Below are 20,179 nucleotides of genomic sequence, written 5' to 3'. Positions count from 1 at the left end.
TTATCCTCAAGTGCCAATCCCCCTCTCCCTGACCCAACTTTATGAATCGCCATTAGCAATCGATAATTTTGACCCGTGCGCGGAGCTTATACGTGGCATACGGGTAGCTCCCGCAACATCAACATGCAGTCCTCTCCAAATATGTTGACGAAAGTATGCCGAACATCTTCTCCTCTAGCCCCTTCCCGTCAATCCTTGTGAACGTGCTTCTAATATAACATATACAGTTTGAGTCCAAGTCGTCTCGAGCCAAGGGGATCGCATTCCATCCGAAACGGTGAGCGGGCTATGGGAACACTGTTTAACTTTGCAAACCTAACATCCGTAGACCATGGCTTCTAGTGTCCCTGCACTCTTCCACCATCCAATTATGGGATTACCGCATGGGTACTCTGATAGACCGCTTTGAAGAGCATGACGGACCTGTTCGAGGCATCGATTTTCATAAAACGCAGCCCCTTTTCGTATCTGGAGGAGATGATTATAGGATTAAGGTGTGGTCGTATCAAACACGTCGATGCCTTTTCACACTCAATGGTCATTTGGATTATGTGCGAACGGTCTTTTTTCATCACGAACTTCCTTGGATCGTTTCGAGTTCCGATGACCAGACTATTCGCATTTGGAACTGGCAAAATCGATCATTAAGTATGGGTCACTGGCTTCGACAGTATTTTTGATTGAGCAAATACTGATGTAAGGCACTCCTAGTTTGCACGATGACCGGACACAACCACTACGCCATGTGTGCGCAATTCCACCCAAAAGAAGACTTGATTGTTTCCGCTTCCCTTGATCAGTCAGTCAGAGTTTGGGATATATCTGGCCTCCGGAAAAAGCACTCTGCGCCAACTTCGTCGTTGAGTTTCGAAGATCAGATGGCCCGTGCAAATGCGTCTCAAGCAGATATGTTTGGCAATACCGATGCCGTTGTTAAATTTGTCCTTGAAGGCCATGATAGGGGGGTCAACTGGGTCGCATTCCACCCAACGCTCCCATTAATTGTATCTGCCGGCGATGATCGGCTGGTGAAGCTTTGGAGAATGAGCGGTATGTCTATTGTCAAATTTGACAACAGGTGATTCTAATATTTTGTTGGCAGATACCAAAGCATGGGAAGTAGACACTTGCCGGGGTCACTTCCAGAACGCATCAGCATGTCTATTCCACCCTCACCAAGACCTAATACTCTCCGTGGGTGAAGACAAAACCATCCGTGTCTGGGATTTGAATAAAAGGACCTCGGTTCAATCGTTTAAACGTGATATTGATCGGTTCTGGGTTATTGCTGCTCACCCCGAAATAAATCTTTTCGCTGCCGGCCACGATTCTGGTGTAATGGTATTCAAACTAGAGAGGGAACGGCCCGCTTCTGCGATATATCAAAACCAACTCTTCTATATTACAAAAGAGAAACACTTGCGGTCCTATGACTTCACCAAAAACGTGGAATCTCCGCCAATGTTATCCCTAAAAAAGCTAGGCAGCCCCTGGGTCCCACCAAGAACTCTCTCCTATAACCCAGCGGAGCGAGCAATTTTAGTCATTTCTCCTACTGATGGCGGAACATACGAACTTATTCATATTCCCAGGGATTCCACGGGTGCTGTGGAGCCAACGGACATTAAAAGGGGGCATGGGACATCCGCTGTATTCGTAGCTCGGAATAGATTTGCAGTGTTCAGCCAGTCTTCTCAGCAAATCGACATCAAGGACCTGAACAACTCAACAACGAAGACAATCAAGCCGCCCAATGGAACCACTGATATTTACTTCGGTGGAACGGGTGCCCTTCTTCTCATCACGCCCACGACTGTTGTTCTTTTTGACATCCAGCAGAAGAAACAGCTAGCGGAGCTAAGTGTTAGTGGAGTGAAATACGTTGTATGGTCTAACGACGGGCTCTACGCTGCTCTACTGAGCAAACATAATGTTACAATTGTAACAAAAACCTTGGAGCATGTTAGCACCCTGCATGAGACCATCCGCATCAAGAGTGCCACATGGGATGATGCAGGTGTATTGTTGTACTCCACACTCAACCATATCAAGTATTCCCTTTTGAATGGGTAAGTTCAACCCAACTAAATTATAAGAAGTGGATCGCTGACATAGCTTAGTGACAATGGTGTTGTTCGCACTCTAGATTCAACGGTTTACTTAGTGCGCGTCAAAGCAAGAAACGTCTATTGTCTTGATAGAACTGCGAAGCCGATAATCCTTGAAATCGACCCTACCGAATATCGATTTAAACTAGCTCTTGTCAAGAGAAATTACGATGAAATGTTACAGATCATCAAAACGTCCAGTCTTGTGGGCCAAAGTATTATCTCCTACTTGCAAAAGAAGGGATACCCGGAGATCGCTCTACAATTCGTCCAGGATCCACAAACCCGCTTTGAACTTGCTCTTGAGTGTGGTAATATTGACGTAGCCATAGACATGGCGAAACAACTCGACCGCCCTAAATTGTGGAGTCGACTCGGTACGGAAGCCTTAGCCCACGGAAATCACCAGACTGTCGAAATGGCATACCAGAAACAAAGGCTATTTGACAAACTGTCTTTCCTTTACTTGGCGACTGGCGATAAAGAAAAGCTCACTCGCATGGCGAAAATCGCAGAGCACCGAGGAGACTTCACATCACAGTTCCAGAACTCCCTTTATCTAGGTGACGTGGAGGGCCGGATACAAATGTTCAAGGAGATTGATCTTCGTATGTTGTCATTATCCTTTTTTATACCATACTCTTGCTGACAATGTTTAGTCCCTCTCGCTTACATGACGGCAAAGTCCCACGGCCTAGACGAAGAAGCCGCGTCCATCCTTGAGTCCTGTGGCCTCACTGAGGAAGAGGTCACTCTGCCATCGCTCGGCAAACCATCGAGCGAGCCTCCGCGAGTTATCGTTCCCACGTTCAAGTCGAACTGGCCGGTTAAAGCTCCGTCCCATTCCTCATTTGAGAAAGCTCTTCTGGGGGAGGTTGGCGAGGTTGTTGCCACTCCCACCAATGGATACGAGCCAGAGGAAGGTGAAGAGGTTGGGGGATTTGGTCGTGATACGTTGGGTGAAGAGCATGACGAAGAAGATGCTGCCGGATGGGACATGGGTGACGACATTAATGTTGAGGATGTAGAGGACTTTGTCAACATCGAGAGTGCTGCAGGCGGAGCTGGCACCACAGAAGCGGATATATGGGCGCGAAATTCCCCTCTCGCAGCCGATCATGTTGCAGCCGGATCCTTTGACACTGCGATGCAGTTACTCAATCGACAAGTTGGTGTAGTGAACTTCGAACCTCTAAAACCACGATTCCTAGAAATTTACCAAGCTACGAAGACGTACCTGCCTGCTACAGTCGGACTACCTCCACTCATCAACTATGTTAGACGAACAGTTGAGGAAACGGATTTCCGACATGTTCTTCCAGTCATCCCCAGAGATCTTGAGTCCGTTGCAAGTATTGATCTCCAAGAAGGCTACGCTGCGATGAAAGCCAACAAACTTGAAGATGGCGTGAAAATCTTCCAGCGTATTCTCCACACAGTGCTCATTAATGTTGTCTCATCAGAGAGCGAAGTAGAGGAGGCGAAGAAGATCATCACCACCGCCCGGGAGTATATCCTCGCAATGTCAATTGAACTTGAGCGACGGGCAATCGGCACAGACACTCCAGAGAACCTAAAACGGAGTCTCGAGCTATCTGCCTACTTCACCATTCCGAAACTCCAAGTCGCCCACAGACAATTCGCTCTCAGAGCAGCGATGAAACTGGCATTCTCAAAACAAAACTTCTCATCCGCCCTTAGCTTTGCCAACAGGATGATTGCTAATGGCGGCGTAGCCAAATTCATTGATGAGGTATGCCTATTTTGAGCCCTTATGCCTTACATTCCCAAACATTTGATTCCCACTAGCATAGCTTTATTAACGAAAAACCTAATGAAAACAGGCCCGAAAAGTCAAAGCCCAATGCGAGCGTAGCCCTCAAGACAAGATTGATATCGAATTTGATCAGTTCGCTGAATTTGACATCTGCGCTGCTTCCTTCACGCCAATCTACAGCGGCTCGCCTAGCGCCACATGTCCGTTCACCGGTGCCAAATATCATGAACAATACAAGGGGTCTGTATGTCGTGTTTCGCAAGTAACTGAAATCGGAGCACCGGCGAGCGGTTTGCGTCTATTTGTTTCTGGAAAGTCTTAGACTGTTTTTGATTGGTTTTCATTGTTCGACCGATTGAATTTCTTATTTATGTTACTTATTTCCCCCTTTTTAACACGATTTCCTTATATCCATTCTTTCCTCTTCTTCGAAAATAAAAGTGACTAGGCTTTGAAAAATGATCGAATGAATAGGACATGACTTAAATTTATCTTCGCGTTTAGAATATGTCATTGTAAGCTTTTATTTCTTCTGTAAAGGTTGGTCTTTTGTTTGTTCAGTTTCATTCGAGTGTGAGAAAATAGCAGCATGGCGTTTCATTTCCGATAAAAGCAGCCATCATTCTGCGTGGTTTCTAGGGGTGACACGGGACATTCCTTCTTGAACGAAGCGAGGCTCATATTATCTACTTCTATCACATTGTGTGTTTTACTTCATATATCAGTATCATTTTAACGAGACTCACAAAAGCGATGATAACTCTCGAAAAGTAGAATTGCCAACTAAAAGCGAGAGAAAAACCCTAATGGTATGAACATGAAAATCGATATATTTACATAAATAATGTCTATCAATGTCTTTTTGTAGCTACATACATAGGGGGCCAGTCAAAAAACGCTAAATTAGCTTGTAAGTGAGTAGAGGTTTGGAGTCCCAACTCTCAATGCATCCAGGAACTAACCAAACAGCATGCGCCAGCCAGTGTAAAAATATATACAATGCGGTTTAAAGGAGCTAAGTGCTTCGATTCCCCCATAAATTGTCTCCGTACACATCACAAAGAACGCGAAGAGACACTTTCTCTTAGTTGATCATACATCGTCATCCACCTCATCAAAATCCCCAATCTTGTATCCAGCGATACCATAAACCCACAAAGTAAAAAGAAAGGAAGGAAAAGAAAGAAAACAAGAGTGAGGTAGGGCCGGGGGGGGGGAACCTATCATCAATCACACCTCCCATCCTTCCACCCCGTCCTCCACCTCTCCTCCCACTTTGCACAATCAAACACCTCTTTCCCCAATTTCCGATTAACTTCATTATGCGCCTCGCACATCCAATTGCCAAACTCAGCTCGCGTCTTTAGCCGGGGCCTATTCGCGCCACTGGGCTCGTTCATCCAAGCGCGAAAATCATCCGCGCACACCCAGCAAGGGTAAAGTTTGCCGAATAACGCGAGGAAGCTGCGCATATCGTTTTGTTGTTGAGGCGTGGCGGTTGTTGGGTAGGTGGCTGTCATGCTGTGGAGGAGGGCCCAGGTGCTGCGGCCTAGGGCTTCGACGTCGGGCGGACAGTCTGGTGGTAGGGAGGCGGCTTGGTTCTGGGCAGCTGTTGTTGTCGCCGTTGTTGTTGTAGCGGAGGAGGAGGCGGGAGTGGTGATAGTGGTGGTGGGGGATTTGCTTTTCATGAGGGCGCGCCAGTCGGAGATTGAGACGCAGGTGCGGCAGCTAGTATGGTGTTTTTAATCAGCTTATTTTGAACAGTATAGCTACTCGATCGTCCAGGCATAACTGTAGGACGGTGCAAAGATATCCTAGTACGGTGGTAGCAACCAGCTCCTAACTCTTGATCTCGATACTTACGGCTTTCCGTCCTTACCCAAAACCATTCCCTTGGGCAGCTTTGCTTTGCCCTGGGAGCCATCTTCCTGCTTGCCGTCTTCCGTAGCCGAATGTCTTGATTTCTTAGGATGACGGTTTTCGTCTCTGAGAGCGTCAAGTTGCTCCGTTAGTATCTCGGCCATGCTGGTAGATCTAAATTTCCAAGCCAATGCGAATAGATCCGAGCGCGAGCCGAACAGCAATTACTTGTCGAACGCGGAATGTTAGGTCAGGCAGATACATGAGTATAAGAGGGTTTTAATGTAAATTGGATACTATAACATCATTCATAGATGGCAAACGCGGAATCAATGCTGAGAAATCATGCTTGATCGGCCCTAGCGGCTCATTAGCTTCGTTGACGTCGTTAGCCCAGCGAACTTTGTTCATCCCCAGGATATGGCATCCATCACTCAGCAAATAACCTGTTAGTGCCGCGATAGCACCTTTTTATACACCCAGGGAACAACAGGAAAGAACTGTAAGAATATCCGGAAACAAAGCCGTACACAGGCCTATAACAAGGGAAAATCTTACAATAGTAACCGCCAACCACTATCGCATATATTTATCTATGCTATTAACGCGCCCATAACCGTCCAGTCGCGTCGAGTCCGACACAAAGCGAGAAAAAAAATAAAAATAAAAAACAGGTCTATTCCCATATACACAATCATGTCTGACGCGGACTCGGACTCCGATTCCGTTTCCTCTAGGCGCATTCCTTCCGACGAGATCCTCGAGAAGGGCCTACGCGACACCGTCGCTGCTATATTTAAGAGGGGAAACCTAGACGAATTGACTGTGAAGCGCGTCCGGTCCAGGACGGAGAAAGCGCTTGGTCTAGAGGAGGGATTCTATAAGAATGACGAAGTTTGGAAGGCTAGGAGTGATCAGATAATTAAGCGGGAAGCGGTAGGTGCTTCTTTTCACCGATATTTAATTTTTGCGAAGAGATATGTCTCAAAAAAAAAAAAAAGAAGTAATAAATTTTAGTTAGAATTGATGAGCCTTCTTATCGTTTATCATCAGTACTAATAAATGATTTTGCGGAATTTTAGGCAAAACAAGAAGAATTGGCCGCTGAGCAAGAAGAAAAACCGACACCGGGAGGCCCCGGACGGGCACCTCTAAAACCTCAGGCACCAAAGCGTGCGTCGATCAGCGCATCGCAACCTGCTAGAAAGAGACGGCGAACTGCAACTCCGCCTGAATCTGAAGAGGACCTGTCATCACCACCAAGCGAAGGAAGTGAGGAAGAAGAGGAAAAAGCACCCAAATCACGGAAGCGCGCACACCCAGCTAACAAGGCTTCTAAACCAGTGAAGCAAACTCCCAAGCCTAAACCAGCTCCATCAAAGGCAGACACATCATCAGAACTTTCCGACGTGATAGACGTATCGGAGAATCTTTCAGAAAGGACATCATTGAAGGGAGCCACCCAAAAAGATGAACCCAGCGAGACCAAACATGATGAATCAGAAAGTGAGATGTCTGTAGTCATCGACGACGAGCCACCACCGAAAACTAAACGACGCAAGTCATCCGAGCCCTTGAAGCAAGGGAAAACCAAAAAGCCTTCGAAGCCAAGCACCGCCAGCAGCAGTAAACCAAAGGATGCTGCTGATGCTAATCCAGACCTGGAGGAAATCAAGAGGTTACAAGGCCAACTCGTCAAGTGCGGGATTCGTAAGATGTGGTTTCGCGAACTGGCCCCGTACGATACGCCGCGGGAAAAGGTGAAGCACCTCCGCCATATGCTCAAGGATGCAGGTATGGAAGGGCGGTTTTCTCTTGAAAAGGCAAAGGCGATCAGGGAGGCGAGGGAGCTGCAGGCAGATCTTGAGGTTGTGCGTGAGGGCGCGAAGAGGTGGGGTACAAACGTTTCCGACGAGGATGAAGCGGGAGATGGCGGACGTCCGCGAAGGCGGGTTGCAAGGGGCTTTCAATCTCTTAGTTTCCTTGGGGATGAAGATGGAGAGGAGACAGATTGAATGTTTCTTGAGCTTTTTTTTTTCTTCTTGTTGGCCATTTATTCCCCTCATTGGGCGCATGATGAGACATTGTTATGGAACGAAAATATATCCCTGCCATGAGTCTTTTTTTTCCCCTGTGCTGATGTTCAGTGATGATCTACGACGCCGAAATGGATCTATGTATGACATACGGCGACAGTGCTGGACGAGGGCATGGCCTTGGCGATCTCCTCATAGTTTAATATATATTTTTTCCCAAAAATTTTCCTATGGATTCTCATTCTGATCCTGTTGGTTATTGATATGGTTTCCCGCCGCCCATGCGCTGGGCAACTAGACTGAAGACCGCGACCGAGGATATGAAGAGGACTAAGTTGTAGAACTAGCATTGGTGAGAAACAGTCAGGCCAGTAGAGGAAGCTCGTGTATGGTAATGACATATTCAAGCAAGGAAAATCGGCACATACAGCATTTCTGGAGTATTCATTCTCCTCAGCTTCCGTTCGAGATTCGACAAAGAGACGCCGTAGATTCGGGAGATTAGCCTAAGAGAGGGAGGTTCAATAAGCACGGTCTTCATAGCTGTGCAGACATCGGTCTGAACCCACCATTTTTTGGCCGGAAACGAGTTTAGCGACACGGGCCAAACCTTGCAAACTCAATTGAACTGATTTGTCCCGTCAACATAAACTAAATTGTAGTATATTTCGTTCTTCCCTGTTGGTGATTTATTCGTTGTTGGTGAACGGGACGCAGAGCTGGCTGACATTTGGTTGTCACAACGCTAACTTAGTCACTTGCCCCCCATCACCTTCGTACATTTGGCCATGAACAAGACCAGACAACAAGAGCACTCTCTTCTCGCGCATTAGAACAGACGACACAAAACTTGATCTGCCGCATTTCCCTCCAGCTGAAGCGGTGCTGGCGTAGCTGTGCGTATTTCTACGTGCGTTCGGTCTGCTAATTAAGTTAACGGCTGGACGACACTCGACTGTCCGCCTAATCGGCCGCCAAACAGCACCGTTGCTCTTCCCCGCTATTATCCCCGTTCACCAGAGCTCGCGCACCGGTCCTTCACGTTGCATTCCTATACCAAGGTGCAACTCTGTTGCCACTAATTTCCATCTAGGAGGATGGCAGTAAATAGGATAAGGGGCGCGTTCGCTACGCCCAGGAAGGGAGAAACTTTTGAGCTGAGAGCTGGGCTTGTGTATGTCTATTGCAACAATACGAGATTTGAATGAGGTTCACTTAAATCAGTGCTGACAAGGGATGTCTAGATCTCAATATGCTTGGGAAAGGTATTTCATACCTGATGCATTTATACTCTGTCTATTGAATGATGAAAATTTACGCTGGTTTGCAGAAAAGAATCTATCCAGAAAACCATCATGGCCATGACTTTGGGCAAGGATGTGTCGGCGCTTTTCCCTGATGTCCTTAAAAACATTGCAACCAATGATCTGGATCAGAAGAAGCTAGTCTACCTTTATCTTATGTGCGTACTTCGGGATCTCTCTCTTGTTGATATTGTGCCTTTTTTTTTAAGTGTACTAATCAGCCAACTACTGGGTTCCAGGAATAATGCCAAATCGCACCCTGACCTCTGTATCCTTGCCGTGAACACCTTCGTCCAGGACTCGGAAGACCCGAACCCTCTCATACGAGCGCTTGCCATACGTACAATGGGTTGTATTCGGGTGGAAAAAATGATTGATTACTTGGAGGAGCCATTGTGGAAAACGCTGCGGGATGAGTCTCCATATGTCCGCAAAACTGCTGCAATATGTGTAGCTAAACTGTTCGATCTCAGCCCTACCACCTGCTTAGAGAACGGTTTCTTAGAGAGGTTGCAAGAATTGATTGGAGATCCAAACCCCATGGTCGTGGCCAACTGCGTCACCGCCTTGGCTGAGATCAGCGAAACCGCTCCTGAAACGAAAGCCTTACACATTACGCCAAATACATTGAGGAAAATGCTCATGGCCCTGAATGAATGCACAGAATGGGGCAGGGTGTCCGTTCTGACTAGTTTGGCAGACTATAGAACGACAGATGTGAAGGAAGCAGAAAATATATGCGAACGAGTTGCCCCTCAATTCCAGCATATCAATGCCAGTGTGGTTCTTGCTGCTGTGAAAGTTGTCTTTTTACATATGAAAATAATTAATCCAGAAACTGCTCGGTCGTATTTAAAGAAGATGGCTCCCCCGCTAGGTGTGTTTATTGAAACAGAAGTGGAGGCATGTTTTCTGTGATGAGATGCTAATATTTTCTATTTCTCAAAAGTTACACTCGTTTCCTCCGCCCCGGAAGTCCAGTACGTTGCTTTGCGAAATATCGACCTTCTCCTCCAGAGCAAGCCCAACATCCTTGACAAGGAGCTGCGGGTCTTCTTTTGCAAGTATAACGATCCGCCGTACGTCAAATTCCAAAAGTTAGACATTATGGTCCGGATCGCAAATGAGCGGAATGTAGATCAACTTCTCGCAGAATTAAAGGAATATGCCCTGGAGGTCGATATGGATTTCGTCCGACGAGCTGTCAGAGCCATTGGGCAAACGGCCATTAAAATTGAGACTGCGACGGAGAAATGTGTTTCCACACTACTTGATTTGATTAACACCAAAGTGAACTACGTTGTCCAAGAAGCCATTGTCGTCATCAGAGACATCTTCCGCAAATATCCTGGCTATGAGGGTATTATTCCTACTCTATGTAAGTGTATCGACGAGCTGGACGAACCCAATGCTAGAGGAGCGTTGATATGGATTGTGGGCGAGTATGCGGACAAAATCAGCAATGCCGGTGATATCCTCGCTGGCTTCGTGGACGGGTTTAATGAAGAGTTCACGCAGGTTTGTTTTTAATATTCTCTTGCCTATCGATTCCGGATCCAACTAATCATTGGCTTTCTAGACCCAATTACAAATATTAACAGCTGTGGTTAAGTTGTTCCTAAAACGGCCGGATAAAGCTCAAGGCCTCGTCCAAAAGGTCCTTCAGGCAGCAACGGCTGAGAATGACAATCCAGATATTAGAGACCGGGCATATGTATATTGGCGACTCCTCTCGAATACAACCGACCAAAATGCCGCAAAGAATGTAGTCCTATCAGAAAAGCCTCCCATTGTTACGACTATCCAATCTCTACCTCCTGCCCTGCTCGAGCAACTTCTTACAGAACTATCAACACTCGCTTCTGTTTATCACAAGCCGCCAGAACAATTCGTTGGCGAAGGCAAATATGGCGCCGATGCTGTCCAAAAAGCTGCCATTGAGTACGTAATAATACATCGTCGATCTGCTTGATTATTTCATTCTATTTCGCCTCCCTGCTAATATTCTAAACCTAGGGAACAACTCCAAAACGCACGAGACAACCCATTGGCCGCCGCGGCGGCCGCCGCCGCTGTTTCCGGAAATGCTGCTCCAGTGCAACGAAGCAATATCGAGAGTCTGCTAGATATCGACTTCGACGGTACAGCACCTGCGTCTGCGCATAAAGAGCCGCCAAGCGGCATGTCTGGGCTGGAAGGGCTGGCCGGAACACCTGTCCGGGTTCAATCGCCGGTTTCTGGTGCTCCACCACCATCCAGTAACAATCTTGAAGATCTGATGGGCGTATTTGGAAGCGGACCAAATGGAGATGACCTGTCTTCTGGTGGAGGCATGGGAACACAGAATGGCAATCCTGATCTAATGAATGGCTTTGCGGGCTTGGATCTTACGGGGTCAACAAGTAATAGGCCTACGCCTCCTCCGACGTCCGGGGCGACAATAAGCAAGAGTAACCAAGATATCCTGGATTTGTTCTAGCCAAATGGATGGGATGGATCTGGCAAAGATGTGGAGGAGAGGCAGGAGGGCTTGATATATACTGTAATAATTTCTTTTCACCTTTGTCCTCCGGTTTGACCAAGTTTGGAAAAAGCGTACTATCGAGATAGACAAATGGATGATTTCTCATACTTTTAGCTCGGCATTCTCCATCCATAGATAATCATTGTTGAACTGCTGCAGTTGATGGTTGGTTTTTGATCAAGGGAAATGCATATATTTAGCGGATAAATAGGTTTTATGGGCTTGTTAGTTAACTTAGTACAACCGCATTGCCGGATGATGTCAGGAATTCCCACCTCCTCCCATCCAACCTACAACAACACACCCAAAAAACCCAAACGTACCTTGACGACAGATACAATTACCAGTTGACTACGACTACTTAAATAGGTTTATATATGCACGATTCATTTTCCATATCCTATTTCCATGAACTGACCAAACAATTAAACACTCATCCCACATGTCCGCGACCGAGGACTCCTTTAGCCCGCCTTCTCCCCTATCCCAATCCCAGTCCCAGTCCCAGTCCCAGTCCCATTCTCCATCTGCGGCTTCCTACTTCTCCTATCCTGTCAGTCATGTCGTCTCAGGCCTCTACAGACGCCTCACAGAGCCAACACCCTCACGGCCCCCCGCCTCGAAACAACCCTCTTTAGATCCCATGAGCGTATCCGAAGTCTACAACCCTCCACACCGCACCTCCTCCCCGTTTCAGCCACCGCCGCTCACTCCTTTAACTCTTACTGCAGCTGGAAGCCCGGCACGCCTCCTCCTCACACGCTCCTTAGCGGAGGAAATCCGGCTGTTAGTCCCCCCTCGTTTGCAGCTACTGGATACTTGGCAGCTGGCTTATAGCCTGGATAGAGATGGGTCGAGCTTGTTGACGCTATATGATAAGTGTAGATATTTTGGGAGCAGGAGTCAGAGGGCGGGGTATGTGCTCGTGGTGAAGGATTCGTCAGCCGCCGGCTTGGGTGGTGTACGGAGTCCTGGGGCCAGCGGAGGAAATGTGTTTGGCGCGTATCTCACAGACCCTCCACACCCCGCTTCGCATTACTATGGGACTGGGGAATGTTTTCTTTGGAGGGCTAGTGTGCTGCATCCTGTGCCATTCAGACAAGAGCGCACCACGACTACTACCACAAACGATTCTGGACGTGAGGCGATGACTACCAGTGCGGGTAGCAGGGCTGTGGGACAACCGCCGTTGATTGAAATAAATAATGACCTACTGGAACTGGCGGGTTTGCCGTTACCTCCCAGTGCGGATACAACACACGTCCGCGGTAGGAGTACAACGCTGAGAGGTGAGGAGCAGAGTAATGATGATGATTCAAATTATAACGGCGGTACCTTCTCCAAGCTTTATGAGAGCCCATCACGCATTGGCGATGGTCCAGATAGCACCGCCAATACTACGAAGAGGAGGGATGGGGATGGCAGCCGCAGCGGATATGGGGGACATCTTTCACCAACCCAGCGGAGTGCGTCTCATGATGATACCAATGATAGGGGCAATGGCGGCTTTGGTGATGGTGGTCAAGATTCCCCGACTAACCTTTCAATAGGTGCTAGCCGAAGCGGAAGTGGAACCACCACACCGGAACGGATACGGTTCAAGGCGTTCCCCTATAGCGGGGTTAATGATTATATGATTCTATGCGAAACGGGGTTTTTGAGTGTTGGGGGCGGGTAAGTCTACTTTTATTGCATTATTATCTCTTTTCACCCCATGAGACTTAAATATAAATCCATCCCTCTCCTCCCTTACTCTGGAATTGGCAATCACATACATGGTTTAAGAGTAGGGAAAGAGAAACTGGTGGCTAACTACACCCTTCTCCTGCATTGCCTCGCTCAGGGATGGCCACTATGGGCTTTGGCTCGACGACTCTTTTGAGAAGGGTGTCAGCGACACATGTCCGACTTTTGGCAACGAACCACTAAGCGACGAAGGAACGAAATTTGATATTTTGGGCGTTGAAATTTGGTACATCGGATCATAGAGCGGGAGCATCATTCACGGACTGGACGGATGGAGGGGAGGCGAAGCTCACTTAGCTGTTACTTCTTAATGACAATAACTCGGGATCCCATGTTTGTTGTATACTCCTTCTGTATTCACGAATGGGTTACTTATATAAGAATGAAGGTTATTGTCTTTTTGTCTTTTTTCTGCTTTGCAATTCTATATTTTATTTTTTTTCTTGGTTATTTATGTTGCAAACTCCTTTCCGGCTATTACAATCGAATTCTTATCAGAGCATACAGGCATGACATAACGAATGTGTTCACTTAGTCTTTCTCGATTGGCTCTAGCTAACCATATCACTACTTCAATGGTGTCTACTATCTGGAATGCTCATTCGCCATTCCTGGCTCCGTTTATCCGTTCCTCCTATTGAAGTTGGCGTTTTGAAGAAAAGACTGAAGCCGAAAACAGGATACATTTACTATCCGTTGAGCTTAGTAATATCTCTTTCTCTCTCTTTATTATAGAAAAACTGTGGGACGTCTAAGTCGTTGTATTAGCATGTAGGCAGCTGAGGCATATATGTGCGGTGCGTGATAGGCAGCCGAGGGCCAACAAATTCACCTGCATGAATGGGATCCATTTGAACAGCCAGCTCTGTGATCTGTACAACTCTGATATTAATATCATCGCTAAATATCATCGCTAGATATCATTCATTCAAGCAGATGAGCAGATAAATAGATAGATAGATAGATAGATAAGCTAGCATTCTCTTTCATCAACAATCAATTCAATATTAAATAGATAAGAATAGAAGCTATCAGTTAATTATAAATTAGTATTTAAAAAGTTAAATCTTCGCTGTAGATTTGTATATTCAATTATTTCAGTCATAAAATAAAACAACTTTTGATTCTTTAAGAGTTTTACATAATTTTTAAAGACTTCATTTTACTCTGTCTAATAAGCTGTCTGATATTTAATTATATCTTATTTATAGTTTTTATATTAACTCTATAATACTATTACAGTATTGTTTATTATTTTCATCTATATAATTGTTCTCTACTAACAGCTGTAGATTATATGAAATTCATCTATACAAGTCATATACAGCTGTTATATATCTCATTACATTCACCCAAGGGATTAAACAGCGCGTTTTCAAGATGGATAAGCGAGCGCAAGCGAGCGATTGCGGCTTGTCCATTCAAAAAGAGACGAAGCAAAAATGCATCGATAGTCACATACATCAGGAATAGGGCTGGCGTGGAGAGCATTCCTCCATCTGCAATACGAGTTTACATCTCAATTCCCTCTCAGCAAGTAGCAACTTTGGTCGTGGATAGTCATGCATCACGATCGATTGATCGTCCCTATAAAAAACCAAACGAGAGGGAATTCAAACCTCCGATCAAATACGGAGCACTCACTTGGCGCTGTCTGATCTCTTGATATTCATATGGCGATACTGGTATCTTTTCAATCAAAATCTACCATACGCAGCAAGGTTGGCTAAACCTACAGAGCAAGGCATGGAGAGATCCTATTCCGTGTATGATTCACAAAACTAGAAATCGAAAGAAATGTTCATTTCCATTCCGTTACTATCTTTCTAAAGTTTTAAATTGGTAGGCTATATACAAAAGGTTCCACTCCCCTTCTGACCTTGTAAATCCCATGAAGAGAAAGGTAGTGGAAAAAAGATTGGGAGACTAAATTGGGGATGAGAGGGAGGGATGTCAATGTGGGACAGGAGGGAGAGAAAATCAAGTAGAAAACGTCAAGAGAAATAAAGCAAGCTGAACGAAACAGCGGAGTGGTTGGACTGAAGCATCCAACGAGAGTCGCATGGCTTGCTCGGAAATGGGGAGGGCATGTATGGTGAGGAAATAGTACCCAATGTGAAAATCTCACGGGGTAGAAGTAATAAAAAAAAATGTTTTAGGAGGCAAAGGTGACATTAGAATTTAAGAATCAAGAGGTTGTCAAGAAAATGCCCAGACGTGCGGATTCAGAAATTAACCTCCCGTCATGAACGCCTACTAGCGACTGAAAGGAAGGAGTGGAGGGCAGCTATTGAGATAAACATGGAAACAAGAACGCTCAGCTGGCCGCCGGGATAGAAAAAAGAGGATCACAAACAAATAATTCGGGGTGAAAACACAGCCCAAATCGTTGCAAAACTTGCCTGGGTCTACGTGGTTAATAGGGGCTATTCACAACCTCATTCCTCCCAAGACGCGCGCTACTTCTCCGCCCAGAGCTATGTCGGACAGGTCCTGCAATACTTTCTCTCGTTGGCCGTTTAAATGTCTGTTTCGCGACCATATTGACTTCATTCGGCAGTGCAACAATGACATTCTTATCACTGCCATACTTAAAATTATCCGCCTTCACCTCTTCTGCATATCTCTTGATCGTGTACGGGTCCTTGCGGCCTTGAAGCACCTTTTTCATATTCCATGTGACAATGAATGGCCCGGTGGCTGTAATGATTGACGTCTCTGACGCGTCGCGGCCGGTATTAAAGCGGGCAGGGGTGAAGGAAATACGACTGCCAGTCTCATGCTGGAACTGGGCGACATGGTTCGGCTGCAAGCCTAGTCGGCGTGGCTGGGGTTTCGAGTCCTTCGCGAACGGTTTCTCAAAGCCAAGTTTGCCCTCATTTTTACCGTCCTTTTGAAGAGCGTCTACCAAAAGGAGGTAAGTACGGCATGTAGCTAGGACCCAACGGCCATCAGCGGAAACGTCTAGACCGATAATCGGTTCGCCTAGAGCGGGGATGTGTGTCTTCGCCCGCACGCCGAACTTATCGAACATACGGATGTCACCTTTGTTGGAGGCAACTGCGACATAACCCTGCTCTGTGGTCGCTGCGGCAGAGAAGTCGTTATTTTTGACATATTCTTTGAGGTCCGCTTGCACCAGCTTGTTTCCTGAGAGGCGGGGATCAATGCGGAATAGTGCGTTACGGGAAATACCAACGAATTGTTGGTTTGAGGTCATTTGGGCAAATTTCTAAGCGAACAGTAAGCCGGGAATGTTACAAGTTCAAGAATGTAGAACAAAAAAGTAAAAGGAGAACACATACGCTTTCAGGGGCAAACGAAGTTACGGGAATATGGTCGTGAACTTTCCATTCATCAACAACTTTTCCATACTCAAGATCCATTCTATACAAAGAGTGAGGATCCTGCTCATTTTGAAGAATCATGTTTGAATCTTCACAATGAAGCATGACTTTCTTAGGACTGAAGAGTTTTCCTCCTGGTGTTTCGACCTTGGAGATGTTTGTAGAAAACTCTAAATTATTGTTTGGCGTATGCTTGAAGACGCCTATTTTTGATCCACGAACAACATAGGATCGATCGTGTTTATACCCAACAGCGAGCTGGGAGTTGACATTTCCGTCTTCATCTCGGGTGACGACGTCGTCGTCCTCCTCGTCCGTATCGTAATGTTCGCTGCGTTGGCCTGCGTCCTCTTCTTCAGCAACCTCTTCCTCTTCCTCCTCCTCTTCTTCCTCCTCGGGTACATCTTCCATTGTGAGATCGTTAAATGCCTCTAGCACATACTCTCTATCGTTTTCTTCCGATTTCGCCCATTTAACTTCATTTAGCTGCTCCCATAATGCTTGCATAAGACCTTCTTGGAATCTCTCCTCGACCGCCTGGTCTTTGAAACGTAGAAGCCACGAATATGCCGAGCCATCTTCCGTGTAATGATTGAATATAAATGAGAGATATTCGAAATTGAATACGGGATTTATATCCGCCAGTACTGCCTGCCCCAACCAATCCCGGTCGTTTCCACTTACCTGCAGCCAGTACTGCCATTTCCCAATTTCTGAGACGGTTGCGACGACAGAGGGATCTTGCAGAACGAATGTTCCGCTATTAAAATCAAAGAGATGGAGCTCCGCATTTTCTTTCGCAAGGATCTCAGTGGCCTCTGGATGTGCAGCGGAAGGAGGCGCTTGCGTAGATTCGGATGGTTTCTCATTTGGCACAGGTACTTCCCGTGCCATAGCCGTGGTCGATTGCCTCATCGTCGGGGATCGAGATAGGGTGGGGCTCGCGACCGGGCTAGCCTTGGGAATGGGGCTTTCGTCGTCGAAGTAGAACTCCTGAAGATCTGACGTCTTCTGCGAGCTCTTCCGGTATTTCCGCTCGTACTGGCACTCAACAGCGGCAAGACAAAAAGTAGAAATTCTATCTGGAGTGATTGAGCTGTCGCAAACGAATTCGAAAAGGTCTCCTGGGTCACCACTCAGGTCGCGCCAAGCCAGAACCTTTTCACCTCCCTCGCGTACTTGGGATCGGAAACGAAGCGCCTCGTCTAGCAAGAACGTCTTCTCGTCTTTATCTCCACCCAGACCCTCATGATCTTCCTCGTCCTCGTCACCTACGAGTTCCTCCTCTCCTTCCTCGTAAGCTCGCTGGATCACTAACTGATACTGGAATTTCTGGCCTGTGCGTCGGATGCTAGCTGCAGCGTCGCGGAATATAAGCTCTGAGTAACCTTTTGGTGACTGTGGTCGGACGATATACAGTTGGCCTTGGGGTATCTCGATTATGGATTCCTTCGTGGTGTCACCAAAGACAAACTTGCTCACTAAAAATAAGTCAATATTAGTTTCAAAAAACAATGAGAAGAAAAAAATCCGTAACACCATGCAATGGGAAAATAGGTAAAGAATTTTTATTCTTTGGAAATACTGGAATGGGAGCTGGGGGTGGTTGCTACGCGGTTTGAGTGCTTGATTGTATGGTGGGGGGAGAGGGGCTGGCATAGAGACGTCAAAACAAACCATTGCGGAGCATGAACATCTTTGCTCACAAGTCCCACACAAGGACCAAGAGTGCACGGTTGCTAACTGAAAAGCTATGAGGATATAAGCGCGTATTCTGCGAAGCCATACACATCACCTAAATCAAATTGTAATTTTTCGCGGAGCTTTGTGGGGAGGGTGGAAGTGGAGAAGGCAGTGACGTGAAGAAACTGGAGATTTTAATTGATTTATTTTCTGCGTCATAATCACAAAGCAAAATAGGCAGAACCAGCTCGCGGTCGTGGCAAAAAAAGTTGTTTGTGGCATTAGTCTCGCATTTACGTTTTTCCGGGGTCAGTTATGCGAATCTTATATAATCAAAGATTCGGTGTTCCAAAGATTGTTCTAACTACGCAGCACAGATGACAACAATCTCCTTGCTCAATACCTGCTTGTCCCGGAGTGGTTCATGCCGCAAAGGTATTGCATTGTATGGGCGGTGTAAACCTGGGATAGGAAATCTTCTATCTCATCCCCTTAAATCTCGTAAGTTGTCAGGAGCAACTAACAGCTTCCTGAATCTTAACTTCAGACGCTGGCGCATCACCTTCATCAGCTTCAGCTCCCTGATCATCATCTTCCTGATCATGTCTCTCGCCGGGATTGTCCTTAAGAACACCACCCTTCCTCTTCGGCAAAACTAAACAAAATGCCGTCCCCCAATCCCCCAGCTCAAGCCATCTAATCATAATTTCAATAACGTGGTTCGTAGCTAGCACATAACGGCTCTGCATCTGCATGTAGTCGCCAATGGGGAGCTTCGCCGTCTTGATCCCCTTCCCCATCGCGCTCTTGTAACAGACTCCCTTGTGTCGGTTCTTGTCAACTAACCCACCAATGATATATGTGCTAAATGGCTTCAACTCCGTCAAAGTATTCGGGCTGTCGCTGCTGAGGTAAATGACCTCCCCATCATCGGGGCTGACGGCGTCTTTGCCAGCAAACATCCCCATCATTTTGCCCCCCGTGGGCTTGCGCATCCGCTCCCTGGCCTGTTCAGCCGCGACCACATAATCTTCCTCCATAAAAGTAGCCCCCTTCCACCGCGTATATTGTTTCGAAAGCACAGTATCGAATCTCTCCTTCAGTCGTTTATTAAAGGACGAAATGAACATGTGAGCTCTGAACTGCGCTTTTGCATTGTCAGAGTACGACCGCGTTATCTGGGAACCCAGTGATATGCGCTCCTTCTCAACCATGAGGTCGTCAAAGTCGCAATCGATCACAAACGCTATCGGGAGGAGGACGGACCGTTGCTGCTCGACTTTCTTCCGCTCTGATCTCGACAGCAGAGTCATATCATCTGGATCGACTCCGTCTTGTGCAGCTGTTTGGGCTTTCGCAGCGCGCTGGCGCTCCTTCTTCGCTACGATCTTCTCTTTGCGTTTTTCCTTGCGCCATTCCTTTCCGGCTGCCCATCGTTCTCGTTTTAGAAGTTTCTTTCTTTGGTTTTTTGATAACGGCTGGCCGTTTTCGTCTGTCTCGGGTATAGATTTAAGCGTAATATTTAGCTGGCCGTTGCTTTCGGTCGCGCCATGATTCTCAGCTGTGTTGCCATCGGGGGTAGAAATGGAAGTCGTTGTAGAGATCAGCCCCTCAGTCGCGGGGCTTGTCATATCATGGGCGGTCTTCTGTAGTTTCCTTGGCCGCTCGCTATCATCCATATTGGTTAAGCGATCTGAAAATGGGTCATCAGAACGTGAGATTCTATATAACAATGCGCGGATTTGGCCTGCAAACCCAATAGGATGTTGAGCAAAGGAAAAAAAAAAAAGCGCC

At 46.7% G+C, this 20,179-nt stretch overlaps 7 protein-coding genes across 7 annotated transcripts; 4 read left to right on the top strand and 3 right to left on the bottom strand.

Annotated features, from left to right (window-relative positions):
- Nucleotides 1-123: 123 nt before the first annotated feature.
- HCBG_00268 (coatomer alpha subunit) lies at nucleotides 124-4,421 on the top strand (the record flags this gene model as incomplete). The annotated part of the gene is made up of 8 exons (XM_045427318.1): nucleotides 124-153; nucleotides 228-277; nucleotides 329-648; nucleotides 712-1,050; nucleotides 1,103-2,069; nucleotides 2,121-2,716; nucleotides 2,768-3,861; nucleotides 3,953-4,421. 8 exons carry the CDS (start codon nucleotides 124-126, stop codon nucleotides 4,205-4,207), a joined length of 3,651 nt encoding a protein of 1,216 aa, XP_045291293.1.
- A 624-nt stretch (nucleotides 4,422-5,045) lies between these two features.
- On the bottom strand, nucleotides 5,046-6,014 carry HCBG_00267 (hepatopoietin HPO1; the record flags this gene model as incomplete). The annotated part of the gene is made up of 2 exons (XM_045427317.1): nucleotides 5,046-5,613; nucleotides 5,749-6,014. The coding sequence occupies 2 exons, from the start codon at nucleotides 5,907-5,909 to the stop codon at nucleotides 5,112-5,114; spliced, it is 663 nt and encodes a 220-aa protein (XP_045291292.1).
- Nucleotides 6,015-6,441: 427 nt separating this feature from the next.
- On the top strand, nucleotides 6,442-7,760 carry HCBG_00266 (uncharacterized protein; the record flags this gene model as incomplete). Its single annotated transcript, XM_045427316.1, has 2 exons — nucleotides 6,442-6,681; nucleotides 6,828-7,760. 2 exons carry the CDS (start codon nucleotides 6,442-6,444, stop codon nucleotides 7,758-7,760), a joined length of 1,173 nt encoding a protein of 390 aa, XP_045291291.1.
- Nucleotides 7,761-8,726: 966 nt separating this feature from the next.
- HCBG_00265 (AP-1 complex subunit beta-1) lies at nucleotides 8,727-11,564 on the top strand (the record flags this gene model as incomplete). Its single annotated transcript, XM_045427315.1, has 7 exons — nucleotides 8,727-8,955; nucleotides 9,026-9,046; nucleotides 9,112-9,243; nucleotides 9,325-9,962; nucleotides 10,035-10,603; nucleotides 10,665-11,026; nucleotides 11,102-11,564. 7 exons carry the CDS (start codon nucleotides 8,879-8,881, stop codon nucleotides 11,562-11,564), a joined length of 2,262 nt encoding a protein of 753 aa, XP_045291290.1.
- A 487-nt stretch (nucleotides 11,565-12,051) lies between these two features.
- HCBG_00264 (TLD domain-containing protein) lies at nucleotides 12,052-13,287 on the top strand (the record flags this gene model as incomplete). Its single annotated transcript, XM_045427314.1, has 2 exons — nucleotides 12,052-13,075; nucleotides 13,160-13,287. 2 exons carry the CDS (start codon nucleotides 12,052-12,054, stop codon nucleotides 13,285-13,287), a joined length of 1,152 nt encoding a protein of 383 aa, XP_045291289.1.
- A 2,244-nt stretch (nucleotides 13,288-15,531) lies between these two features.
- HCBG_00263 (Vid27 family protein) lies at nucleotides 15,532-18,532 on the bottom strand (the record flags this gene model as incomplete). Its single annotated transcript, XM_045427313.1, has 3 exons — nucleotides 15,532-16,587; nucleotides 16,661-18,183; nucleotides 18,380-18,532. The coding sequence occupies 3 exons, from the start codon at nucleotides 18,396-18,398 to the stop codon at nucleotides 15,772-15,774; spliced, it is 2,358 nt and encodes a 785-aa protein (XP_045291288.1).
- Nucleotides 18,533-18,722: 190 nt separating this feature from the next.
- Nucleotides 18,723-20,142, bottom strand: HCBG_00262 (tRNA m(1)G methyltransferase domain-containing protein; the record flags this gene model as incomplete). Its single annotated transcript, XM_045427312.1, has 1 exon — nucleotides 18,723-20,142. One exon carries the CDS (start codon nucleotides 20,062-20,064, stop codon nucleotides 18,895-18,897), a length of 1,170 nt encoding a protein of 389 aa, XP_045291287.1.
- Between the last annotated feature and the right edge of the window lie 37 nt (nucleotides 20,143-20,179).

This window comes from Histoplasma capsulatum (genome assembly GCF_000150115.1).
Source record: "Histoplasma capsulatum G186AR genomic scaffold supercont2.1, whole genome shotgun sequence".
In the NCBI taxonomy this organism is placed as follows: Eukaryota; Fungi; Ascomycota; class Eurotiomycetes; order Onygenales; family Ajellomycetaceae; genus Histoplasma; species Histoplasma capsulatum.
Note: the sequence above shows the minus strand (reverse complement) of the source record. Positions and strands in the feature narration are given on the sequence as shown.